The sequence below is a fragment of the Cyprinus carpio genome, chromosome B5, assembly GCF_018340385.1.
Source record: "Cyprinus carpio isolate SPL01 chromosome B5, ASM1834038v1, whole genome shotgun sequence".
Lineage (NCBI taxonomy): Eukaryota > Metazoa > Chordata > Actinopteri > Cypriniformes > Cyprinidae > Cyprinus > Cyprinus carpio.
In genome coordinates, this window is record NC_056601.1 from 8,791,153 (window position 1) to 8,804,496 (window position 13,344).

The 13,344-nt window shown below is 37.8% G+C and overlaps 1 protein-coding gene across 1 annotated transcript in view; it reads left to right on the top strand.

The window, feature by feature from the left end:
- The first annotated feature begins 747 nt into the window (after positions 1-747).
- The window catches only part of camkk1a (calcium/calmodulin-dependent protein kinase kinase 1, alpha a), a 40,667-nt gene continuing 28,070 nt past the window's right edge, over positions 748-13,344 (top strand). Inside the window, exons 1-5 of the mRNA XM_042724156.1 lie at positions 748-1,104; positions 9,493-9,503; positions 10,159-10,180; positions 10,246-10,260; positions 10,478-10,531. Coding sequence (XP_042580090.1) covers positions 802-1,104; positions 9,493-9,503; positions 10,159-10,180; positions 10,246-10,260; positions 10,478-10,531 — 405 coding nt within the window. The 5' untranslated portion in view covers positions 748-801. The remainder of the gene's footprint in view (positions 1,105-9,492; positions 9,504-10,158; positions 10,181-10,245; positions 10,261-10,477; positions 10,532-13,344) is intronic.

The window sequence follows — 13,344 nt, forward strand, 5'->3', positions numbered from 1 at the left end:
TATTCATTGTCATATTAACTGAATACAGTATTTTAATATTGATTATTGTAATGTTGTTATAAATATTATTATAATTTTCAAAATATTATAACATTTTACAGATACATTTTAAAAAATAAAAATGTAAAAATAAAATAAATATTTTTTTTTTAAAATATACTACAATAATTTCTAAAAATATTTGACAACAGAACCCACTTTCGTTAATCAGCCAAGCTGACATGGCTGTTTACTGATACAAATCATCTACTATCAGATACAATCATCTGTTATTAACAAAAACTGGAGTGTTGATATAGTTAGAGTAAATGAATTAACTACATTTAATTTAGTGATTCAGAAGTTTCAAGAAGTGTATGTTCTTAAATAAAACCAATAGGTAGTGAGGGGAAAAGACATTTGATTCCAGTTTACATCTTTATTGTCTCTTTTTTTTTTGCATTTTAGTAAAGTTAAATTGTTTATGTATATTTATAATAAATGTAAGAATGATTCATTAATTTAATTAAGTGTAATATCAAAATAGCCTGTTTGAGAACTAATGCTTTTGGAAGTCAATCCACACAACAGCCATCTTGTTAACATTCAGCACCTGTCTACTTAAATGAGGAAAGACCAAAAGCTATGTAACAAAATTACATTTCAGTAACAAACTCTTTGTCTTTGTTTCCTTCCTCTCTTTTTCTGTCTGTATAGCCACAGCTTCCTGTAACTGCAAGCTGACATTGGAGGTGGAAAAATTAATGCAAAAACCCCACACCCCCCTCCTCCCTGCCTCCAAGCTCCTCCTACTCCATCGTCATGGCGATGAGCAGTGATCCTGGTTGCGTGGGGGTGGACCCTGACCCAGAATCCTCCCAGGCAGCTGAGATGACCGACAAGATGTCTGTGGTGTCGCTAAGGTCTGATCCCTCCTCCAGTGTACTGAAGAATGGGACAGGTGTTAAGAAAGCTCCACCCATGAGGCCACACCTTTCAGGCAGAAAGATGTCATTGCAGGAGAGAGGAACATATGTGTCTTCTGGGAGCGGGGCTGAACGCTATTCCCGAATAGCCAGACAGCCAACCATCGAGTCCAAGCGAGTGTCCATCTCAGACTCGCAGGTGAGAAGAATTACAGTATCTCCTGGAGTTGCAGTGGAAATATGATTCCACATTTACTTGGACATACTGTCATTTTTATAACTTTTATGACTGATTACTATTGGTTGATAGTTATTTTGGCAGCTTGGTTTCAATAAAAGCTGTTTTTGTACTAATGAGGAAGTTTTGAGTTCTGAAACATTTTTATAGTGCTCTTATACAGTATGTAAAAAAAAAGACAATGAAATTGATTTTTATTTTGCATAATATTTGCTAAATTAGAAGTAAGCCATTTAAAAACAAAATATTATATATAATGTGTTAAATAAACAGATTTTTACTCTAGATGCAACTTCATGATTCTGTAATCCTATTATACTGTAGTATTTTTAAAGAATAAAAAATGAAAAAAGGCAGTAAACACTGTAACCAACAGTAGTATGGTACAAAATTATATTTTCTCAAATAAAGACCAGGTGACACCAATTTTTCATACAGTTCACAGCATATATAACATAGCTGCCAACTGGATATACAGTAGCACTGAATAGTTTGAAATCAATGATTTGAAATTGCACAAAATTTGCATAAATGGATTGTATTCACTGATCTATAATATAGAACTGGATTGCTCATGACGTCATTAAAGTGAAGCCGCCGCGCCGCCATATTGGTAATCCCTAGTGTACGTAAACGTTCTATTGAATCAATAGGGAATTGTATGATTTTAATGAGAAAACATGACATAACAAGTCAGCGTTTTTAAATCTGAAGTATCCCAGTACATTACTACAATGCAAACACCCTAGGCATGTAAACGGTTATTTTTTTAAATGTCGGGAATTTCCCCTACTTATTAAAAACCTACGTTCATTACAGTAGAGAACATCATGAACATGATAAACATCAGACGGACACGACCTCAGCATATAAAACAAACGACAAAGTGCTCATTCTGAAAATCTGAAGAAAGATTTATGCTTTGTATACCTTTATTTGCCTTGTACAGTTATTCATTGTTTATATAATTTAGTTATAGTGTTTTTATTCGTTATTCAGCGCTAAGTGCAAATGTTTCAACAATGATTTCATTAACAGCATTCATTTTGAAGCAGGTAATGATTCAAACGGTTGTTAATATAATTATTAATTAAGCATACAATATTTTACATGTAAACGGTAACGTTACTGGTAGTAAACATATTTCCGCGATCTTGGAGAGTCTGAAATAGATGTAGCTCAATCATGACATTAAAAATATACACATCATAATTTATTCAGAGAAATAACTTTACACTACACAGTATGGATTAAAAGACATTTAAAGGCTTTATTTCCAAGATAGTAAGTTAAGCTTTTCAGTTCAGTATATAGCAATATTAACAGATGATATTGTATTATTCAATCTAATATATTCAAATCCATTTCTGATACTAATACGTTCATGTTTAATAATTCCTGAATAATTATGTTCATAAAGAATTAGGCTATATTTTGTGTTGGATCATTACCTGTGTCATCAGTGCGCAGCAGACACACACACATAAACGGTTTAAATATATCGCTTATACTGCCCCAAACGACCGTAAACACTGCAGATAACATCTGAAGTAAACATTAATTTACATACACATAACATAAAAACTAGTCCCGTTTGACTGATTTGCTTCTAATCGGGTGATTTTAGGACAGCGGTTTGAATGTGACTCAATGGTGCTCTCTGCCGGTAGGGATTAGTAAGATGGCGGATCGAACACTTCCGGTGGCTTCACTGCCTGCTGGCAGTTTAGAACGCGATGAGCGATCCAGTCATATATAGATCAGTGATTGTATTCCTTAATGTTTGTGAGTTTCTTGAAATTAAATATTTACTAGATATTCAAAGATTTGTTTAAACCCAAAGTTCTTTCATGAAACTCTAGATGGTGCAGTCCGATAGGTCTAACTCAGTCTGACGTAATGACATCATTGTCACATGACACAGCTGATTGGTTCTTTTTGTATCAGCAGCCAATGAGCTTGCTGCTTAACATTCAAATACATAGCCAGCACTTACTGTAGCAGTTGCAGCGCACTTCAGAAACCCTCCACCTTCCCCAGCTCCACCTGTATAGATCTGCTATGAGGTGGTTCATGTATGCTATTTTGGGGTTATTTCATGTATGTTATATGTGCAGCAGCAGTATTTCTTACATGCTTACAGTGGCATGTTGTGGATGTATTGGCAGTAGCAAGTCTCGGTACTTGCTCTGCCGCAGCAGCAGCAGCGTAGGAGATCTATTCCATCATGTACATTACCATGCCAAACCCTCTGAGAGTTGTCAGGATAGAAATGATGTTAATTTGCCGAATGGGGTTTGTGTATATATGAAAAAGCATTATAGCAATTGCCTTCCTAATAATAACAAAAAGGCAAATGCTATAACATTTTTTGCATATGCCATTAAACAAATACAGTAAACTAATGAAAACTGTGAATGGGTGGTATACTGTGTTTCGATGCTTATCAGTTAAACAGGAAATCTTATAATAAAAAAATGTCAAATAACAACTAATACATCAGCCTTTCTGATAACTGTTTTGGATTGATTTGCCGTATCAAGTCTTTAATAGTTATTGACATCTGTTCACATCTGACTGATTTCCTTGTATGAAATCCTCTCTTATATAGAATGAAGAGCTTGTGCTGTGTGTGTGTGTGTGTGTGTGTGTGTGTGTTTGAAGCAAAATTCATTTCCTGTTATTAGTGTCCAGGTCATGTGGGGACCCATACAGCCAAACTTTAATAAGGCTTCTTTCATTCATACACAGCCTCAGCACCCTCCCCCTCCTAACAACCTGCTCCTATTAAAGAATATCTTTGTTCTGACCTGTAGAGGTGATCTGTGTGTGTGCCCACATTTCTGCCTGGCTATATGTTCGTGTGTGTTAATGGGGCTCAAGCCTGTCTGAGGGCTGAGACCCTGAAAGGCAGGGGTGCTCCTCATCTTCTCTCTGTAGTGTGAGAGGCACTCTGCTCTGAGAGGAGCATCAGCTGGACTTGTTCTTCTCATCTGCTCTAACACTCATCCAGTGGGAAACACTCTTAGTACTTAAGCTGTTTACTGTCATTGATGTAGTTTGAATCTTTTTAATGTACGTTCGTACTGGAGTACTTAAATGATAGGCTTCTGTTTACTAAAAGTCTGTCATTATTTACTCACCCTCACGTCATTTTCCACAGAACAATTTTTTAATTAATTGATTAATATGGTGTACACATTCAAACTCATCCAGTTGAGTTAGTAAGTTATCAGTGCATTTACATGCGTTTTAAAAGCTTAATTTCAGTTGGACTAAAGAAGTTATTTTTCTAAAAGTCATAAAACCACTTTAGACCCCAATTTTGTGAAGTTGGACTAAGAGACAGATATTGTTATTGTAGCCTAGGTTGATGTATATGTAGACATGGATTGCTATTGGCCACAGCTGGAAAGCATGAGTCTCCATTCTTTGTAATTGCATGAAAAAGGGCAACTAGTGTGTTGTCAAAATTACATTTGGTGTTACACAGAAGAAAGATGGTCATATGGGTTTGGAATGACATGAGGGTAAGTAAATGATGAAAGAATATTTGTTTCTGGTTGAACCATTCATGTAACTCACTTAAAGGGTGAGTTCACCCAAAAATGAAAATTCTGTCATTAATTACACACCCTCATGTTGTTCCAAATCCAAAGACAGCATTGCAACTGACACGTTCAAGGCCCAGAAAGGTAGTAAGGACATCATTAAAATAGTCCATGGTACATCAGTGGTTTAGTGCGTTGCTGTATATGCATGGTCAGAAAGCTATTGGATTTCATCAAAAATATCTTAATTTGTGTTCCAAAGATGAACAAAAGTCTTATGGGTTTGAAACCAAAGAAGGGTGAGTAATTAAAAACAAATTTTTCATTTTGGGGTGAAATAACCCTTTAAGTTTGTTTTACAAGTCTTGTCTGGTTGAAGTTGGTCTTTTTTATTCATTTATTTTAAAGTGTACCTTAATCATACATAATAATTTTTCACAAATATATTCTATTGACAGCTTTATTACTGTATAAATGAAAATTGTGTAGTAAAGAAATATATTCTTATGAAGTATGAAGAAATCAAACATTCCTCAGTCTTTTCTAAGGATCTTATTGTTTATCTCTAATATCTCAGTACTATTTGTTTTAGTGGCAGAAATGGCTGCAGTCTCTGATATGATCGCTGGTAGTTAGAGAAAGCCTCATAAAGCAGAGATTAGAGGAACGCAGCGTATCCTTCCCACATTCTCACATGTTCTGGCATGATTTACTTAACTGCCTGTGAGATGGCTATCACTGGTGGAAAGGGCTGTGGAAGAAGAGCTTTACACTGATTGATTGCTATTGTTCTGCAGGGAAAATTATACTTTATGGTTTTGTGTTTCATTAACTTATCAATGTATCATTTCAAAGCAGCATCTTGAGGGAATATACTTATATTGCATCTCATTTGCTAACTACTGTATGCTCATAACGGTACAAAAAATTGAATTGCAAAGCTGAATTTTCAGCAGCCATTACTCCAGTCTTCCCTCTCACATGGTCCTTCAGAAATCATTTATATATGCTGATTTGGTGCTCAAGAAACATTTCGTCTTATTATCAGTGTTGAAAACAATTGTGCTATTTATACTTTTCTGGAAACTGTGTTTTTTCAAGATTCTTTGATGAGTTCAGAAGGACTGCATTTATTTGAAATAGAACTGTCACTTTTCATTTAGTTATTTTATCCTTGCTGTGTAAAAATACATATTTCTTTTTTTTTTTTTTTTTTTTTTAAAGGTTGACCCCAAACTTTTGAATGGAAATGTAAAACAAAAAAAATTCTTTAGGGATGTGGTGAAATTTGTTAAGCTATATATTATTATTAGAAATGTGAAATATCCCTTAAATGAAGATGGTCTGGGTGTATATCTATATAAAACTAATTACTAGGTGCACAATTACAATAATGCAGATCTATCAACATTAGAACCGGAGTAAGAACAAAGTGAGTAAATGAGACTCATTTTATGTGGATTATAATTGATTTTTCTGATGTTGAGGTGAGCTGTTTGCTTCGTATCCTGAGCCTGTTTATCATATATCTAATAGTCTCAACCTCTCATTCTCTCTTTCCTTCATTGTCTCTTTCTCTTCCTCCCAGCAGCTCCAGTCACATTTTTGAGACTCTACTGTTTTCTTTGACTTGTAGGACAAGAAAAAAAAAAGTCTGGGGTCCTGTCTCTCTATCTGTCGTATTTTTTTTTGTTTTTCTGAGGGTTTTCTTTTTTATTTTTCTTTCTGTTTTTGACACTCCAGCTGAAGTGTGAGCAGTAATGTGAGGCTGTTTTGGTTAAGGAACATGGAGTAGTCAAAGTAATTGACTGTCAGATTTCACATCACTGGATATTTCTCTTCCTCCCTCGCTTTTGCCTACTCTCTCTGTTTGCTTTTGCTCTTTCTCTGTTTCTTTTTCCCTTTTGTCCTTTTCCATTTTGTTCTCGTGTACTTTTTCTTTCACTCGCCTTTGGCCATAATAAACTCATGCCCTTTCCATGAAATACTCTGTGCCTGCTTCACCTCCAGCATTACCCACCATAACCTACACCACTTACATGCTGTGATCCCAGATGTTATCGTAGTACAACATTTGAATGCACAATATGGTTGTATCTTACTTAAACCCAAGATTATCCAGGGTTTAAAAAAAAAAAGAGCCAACCTGGAGGAGGACCAAAGTGAAAATAGAGCCTGTGTGCTAATCCTCCACTGTCATGCCTAAACGTTTTATTTCCCTCAGTGAAAACTTAAGCTCACTCTCTTTCGAACTTCCTCTCTTTATGTTCTCCCTGTCTTTTCCTCATTTATTCATCTTCTCTTTTTCCAATACTTCCGTTCTCTTTGCCCTAGGAGGCATCTCTGCCTTCACAGGAAGTAGACGTGGCATTTATTTGTTGTGACAGGGCTCAGATGTGTTCTGACTCTGCGAGTCCTTCATATGTAGAGCGACTGTAGTTTATAACTGTGAAATCTCATTGAAGTGTTACCTGATGGTAGGAGCTACACTATAGCATTAGCAGCCTAGAAAACCTGCTGTTTTCTGTGGACAGGAAAAGCAATTTAGTTTTGAGGCATATCTGTTTTGAAGTTGTGGCTGTTTTTTTCCTCAGAGCTCACAAGTTATATCATCACAACATAGATAAGAAACTAAGCATCCTGCATGATAAAACATTTCACTAGACTTCTTTATGGAGTAATGTGTGGTTATTTCTGCTCTCTTCTTCGTTGAATCAATATAAAATTAAATATGGTTCAAAATGATTTATTGAGCCTGTGAGACAAGCAATTTTGAAACATTTATGGATAGGAAAGTGTAGACTACTATGAAATATTTATGCAATGTGCTGTATTGTGGGCTGTATTGTTCTTTAGGCCATGACAATATGAATAATTGATGAATGATTTAAAAGAATAATTGATGAATAATGTGAATAATAATATAAATTTTCATTAGGAATGTACAGTATTGGTTCCAAATTGGTTATCGGTCAATATCAGATACTTAAAATTTAAATAAAAAAAGAAAATTGATTGACACTATCAGGTGATATTATATATTTAGTTGTACAAGCTCATTTCCTCTAATTTTACTTTGTTCTTATCTTCGCCATTTAGATAGCACTCACTTAACAACACTGTTAAATGTAAAAACACTGTTAAATGTAATTTTTTAATACTGCACAGTGTTTTGATGCCTAAATTCACCTGTAGCAGTTTTTAATGATGGATTTTAGTTTTATTTTTTTTTATTGGTTAATTTTACTGCCATTTACAATTCAACTGCCATGACATGATGATATTTTGCGTTTTATTGGTTTAAAGGGTTAGTTCACCCAAAAATGAAAATTAGTTGTACTCACCCTCGAGGCATCCTAGGTGTATATGACTTTCTTCTTTCTGCCGAATCCAATCTAAGTTATATTAAAATTTGTCCTGGCTATTCGAAGCGTTATCATTGCAGTCGGTGGGTGTTTCTGTTCAACAGTCCACAAGGTGTCAAATAAAGCACGCGCATCCATAATAAAATGTGCCTCACATGGCTCTAGGGGGTGAATAAAGGCCTCATGTAGCGAATCCATGCATTTTTGTAAGAAAAATGTCCATATTTCAAATGTAATAAACACTTTTCTCTCATTTCCGGTATCTGTCTGGCGCAGATGTTTTGTTTATCTCTCCGCATTCGTCACTAATCGCGCAACGCCGACGTCATCCACATTCCGCATTCCACAGTTTGATGAAGTGTTATTACTTTTGAAATATTGATATATTTATTACAAAAACACATGGATTCGCCACAGAGGCCTTTATTTACCCCCCTTAGCTGTGTGCGGCACATTTTATTATGAATGTTTGTGGTTTATTTGACGACTTGTGGACTGTTCAACTGCAACACCGCCGATTGCAATGATAGAGCTTGGAATAGCCAGGACCATTTTTAATATAACTCCAATAGGATTCGTCTGAAAGAAGAAAGTCATACACCTAGGATGCCTCGAGGGTGAGTAAAACATATAGGTAATTTTCATTTTTATGAAATATTTTCAGTAATATCACTGAATCCCTACTTTTTTCTTTTGAACAAATTTAAGGTCTTGTTTAAACTAACTCATTCTAGTCCATCTATAATCATTTTTAATCTCTTGTTGTTGGTAAGTTTTGATCATTTGTGTGTGTGCGCGTGGGTATACTGCAATGCAGGGCTTACTGAGCATGTGCCAGTAATAGAGTAGACTCAGCCAGGAGTCCAGTGTACCTCTCTTCTGCCCTCTCTCTTTCTTTCTCTCTCTGCCGCTCAGTCTTCATTTTTTTTAGTTCTTCTCATTTCATTATCTGTAAATAAACTTTACAGATAATTATTTTTAATGGTACTTTAAAGAACCATTAAAACCTTTTCTTGCACTAAGAGTATCAAATTGTTCTGTGTTTAAAATGTATCCTCATCTGTCAGTGCATTCTCAGCGAGGTTCCTCTCCTAGAGAAGTTCTTCCTCAAATTTTAGCTTTTACCACTACTACAGTCTTTCTTCCCGTTCTTGCCTCAATATTTATGCAATTTCTGAAATGATGTTGAGCAGGGTTGTAACTGCACTGCAAATCCATCTTTTGTTATTTACCTCAGTTTTAGAGCCACATTTTTCAGTACAGCATAACAAAACAATGAATCAAAAGAAAATGGCAGTTTGTTGATGTTTTTAATCAAACTAAATTTATTGCTTTTAAAGTAAACATAAAGGTCTTGTTTTACATTCTTTATAATGCTACAATATTTGTAGTGCATTCCAGCTAGTAGAAAGCAAGGATTGGTATTAGGGCAGAATTGTTTGCAGTAGTAATGTTCCCTGCTGTGGAGAAAAGTTTGCAGTTAACAATACAGCAAGGTTGCTGATTCAGATATAGTTATTGCTTTGCCAACTTGGCTGCATGTGAGTCTTTTCACACTTACCAGCTGATTCAAAGACATCAAACCCCCTGTTTTTTAAGATGCATTTCTTCTTTAATAATATGGTCTTGTTCATCTTCTCATGGGCACAATGACATGACATGACAGTCAGCGATTTCCTCCATTTGTTGCCCGATTCAAAATACAAAAATGAAAGAGTTTGATTTTATTGCTGAAAGAAAATTATTTATTTTTGTTCATGTTTAATTAATTAAATTATATAAAATGACCTTAATGTCAATTAATAAAAGCTAAATAAAGGATCTTTAGTGAAAACCAATGTTTAAATGGCCTTTTTTGAACAGAATTAACTGCAAAGTGGATCAGGCTTTCTGTCAGTAGTAAAATGGTATTGAGATTGTGGTATTTGCTGTCAGAGTCAACCAGGATGCAAAAGTATTTTTAAATCTTTTCTTTTGCAGTTTCTATATGGAATAGGTTATGAAACAAATGATTTGTTGTTTCCACCTGTAACTGGCTTACACCTCTGGTGTGAAGTATATTAATATAGTGTCATGACTCCTTTGTGTGTGTAGCTGAGATTGATTCAATTCTCTCTCTCTGTCTCTGCTTTTTGCTTTTTTCACAATGTGTGGATTGTATTTTGTTTGAAGATTGGATTTTTTAGATTGTGATTGGGAAGGTAAGCTCACCTACATCATACTCCTATTGAGTTATTTTGATAGTCGACATGCATATAAACATCAGAAAAATCTCATGGCCATCTTGTTTCATAGCAGTCATTCAAGCATTCAGACACTGACCCTTACTGACCCACAGCACAGTCTCATAGTCTGACTCATATCACTCTACCTGTTTTGTTTATCTTTTTTCCTCTATCCATTTCTTCTATCTTAAAGGGCTCATATGGTGTTGTCAAGCTGGCGTACAATGAGGATGATGACAAATATTACGTAAGTATATTTTAAAATAACTTGTCCTTGCTGCAGCATGACATGCAGAAATTACACAGTTCAGCTTTAGACACAGTCAGGATGTGCATATTGTGAAGAAGTGAAAATGTAAAGTAAATGGAAAAAACAATATACTGCGGGAAAGAGATTGAAAAGAGAAAAGCAGCATGACAGAGAGGATGATGGAGGAGAGGCAGGGTAGATTGAATGGTTATGAAAATGAGAGCAGATGGGGGAGGTTTGTGATATAACAGAAATGGCAGGAATGTGCAGCAGTCCTTAATTTCATTTGGAGATGTTTATATCAGACACCAAACACCATCACTGTTGATCACATATGCACACAACAGAACAAACATGCATACAAATAGATAGACACACAGGGAGTCATTTTACTGGGCTTATTCTCATCATTGCCTGGACTGCAAAGAGCACATACATAAAATGTTCTGTTCAAATTATGTTCTTCAAAAATAAGCATCAAAATAAACAATATGGACAGAAATAAAATGGAAATACTGTATATGTAACTGACATTTACTTCTGTCTAAAAATGACTGGTCATTTATTTTCATCTTATCCTAAAAACAGTAATATTTGGACAGTTGTTTTGGACACACTTTCCAATTTTGCTAATCAGGTCCCCACGGGAAGTAAATAAGATATTTTTCAAGCTTTTCAAGAAGAGGTACAGTACATGACAGAAAGTGAGATTTTCAGCTTTAATGAGCATAAAATAAGTTAAAGCTGTGCTTATCTGTGTGTATGGAGGCGGCATAACAGTTGGAAACAATGTGTCAGTATAGCTGAATACCTTGACATTTCTTGCAGTGGGACATAAAAGTGCTTTACTCAGCATTTTCAATTTGTTTAATGATTATGTATGCAGTTCCCTTTCAGTCGGTCACTCTCGACATCACGTCGGTGACTGACGAATTGGGATATCGCTTCGATAGACCAATCTACTTCGAGTGTAAACTAAATGAGCCAATGCACATTGGCATGCAATTTTTGCATCCATCTGCCGCTGATCACAGCGTGAGTATAATAAGGCAGCAGGTGCAATGCATACCAGCTTTTCAATTTCGGACCCGAGCGTTCTGCTCAACTGTGTCTGCTGTGAACTATGAGTTCAGCACGCTTTCGGAAGCTTTGTGTGTTGGCGAGACGGCGCTTCAGCGGTGGTCGTTCCTGAGTCGAGTGGGTTGCGCACTTCAGGCTGCACTACCCCCTGCCATGTTGCAAGCAGCCAATTCCCCTGTGCGCCTCAGCTCTAAAAGAGTTGCCGAAGTGTTAGCAGTGCACCTTGCCTTGAACCGTCTCAAAGGCAAGCACGTGCTGGTCCGAACGGACAACACGGCAACTGTTGCGTGCATCAACCGACAAGGTGGTCTGTGCTCCTGTCGCATGTTGCAACTCACCCGCCACTTCCTCCTTTGGAGTCGGAAGGTTCTGAGGTCACTTCATGCTGTTCACAATCCAGGACTGCGCAACTTTGCAGCCGACGAGCTGTCTCAAGCAATGCTCCCGGGAGAATGGAGACTCTATCCCCTGACGGTCCAGGTGATTTGGAGATGGTTCGGAGCCACTCAGGTAGACCTGTTTGCTTCTCCAGAGACCTCTCACTGCCATTTGTTCTACTCCCTGACCAAGGGAACACTCGGCGCAGACGCACTGGCACACAGCTGGCCGCAAGGCCTACTCGCACAGACACTGTGCAAAGTCCGAGGAGCAAGTCTTGCTAGTGGCACTGTATTGGCCCACTCAGACCTGGTTCCCCGAACTAGTGCTCCTCGCGACAGCCCCTCCTTGGCCCATTCCTCTGAGGAAGGATCTACTGACTCAGAGATGGGGAACCATTTGGCACCCGTGTCCAGAACTTTGGAAACTCCATGTCTGGTCCCTGGATGGGACACGGAGGTTCTAGGTGACCTACCCCAGGAGGTAGTGAACACCATCACTTCGGCAAGAGCACCGTCTACGAGACACGCTTACGCCTTGAAGTGGAACCTGTTCGTTGAGTGGTGTTCTACTCGCCGAGATGATGCCCGAAGATTCCTTTCTGTCTGCTTTTCTTTCTGCAGCAAGGGCTGGAGCGAAGGCGGTCTCCCTCCACCCTCAAAGTCCAGGTTGCTGCTATTGCTGTGTAACATGACCTCATGAATGGGAAGTCTTTAGGTAAGCATGACCTCGTCATCAGGTTCCCTCTATACCCTCTTGAGACCTGACTCTAGTGCTAAAATCACTACAGCAGGGCCCATTCGAGCCTTTGTATTCAGTTGAGCTAAAGTTTCTTTCACTGAAAACTCTGTTCCTGCTTGCACTGGCCTCCATCAAGAGGGTAGGGGACCTGCATGCATTTTCAGTCGATGATTTGTGCCTAGAGATTAGGCCCGGCTGACTCCCAGGTAATCCTGAGGCCCCGGCCCGGCTACGTGCCCAAGGTACCCTTCAAAGACCAAGTGGTGAACCTGCAATCACTGCCCCTGGAGGAGGCAGACCCAGCCCTGGCTTTGCACTGTCCCGTTCGAGCATTGAGATGCTACGTAGACCAGACACAAAGCTTCAGGACCTCAGACCAGCCAGAAGGGGAATGCCGTCTGTAAGCAGAGGATGGCCCACTGGATTGTGGATATCATAACCCTGGCTTATCAGGCACAGGGTGTGCCCTGCCCGTTCAGGTTAGTGTTGGCTTGGTAAAACTGCTCAAGAGTCCGTACTGTAGACACTGTTGAGATCCTCCATCACCCTAGGCAGCTGGATGTGGCAGAACGTCCGGCGCCAGGCCTTCATGATGAATCCGTGAGAACCGT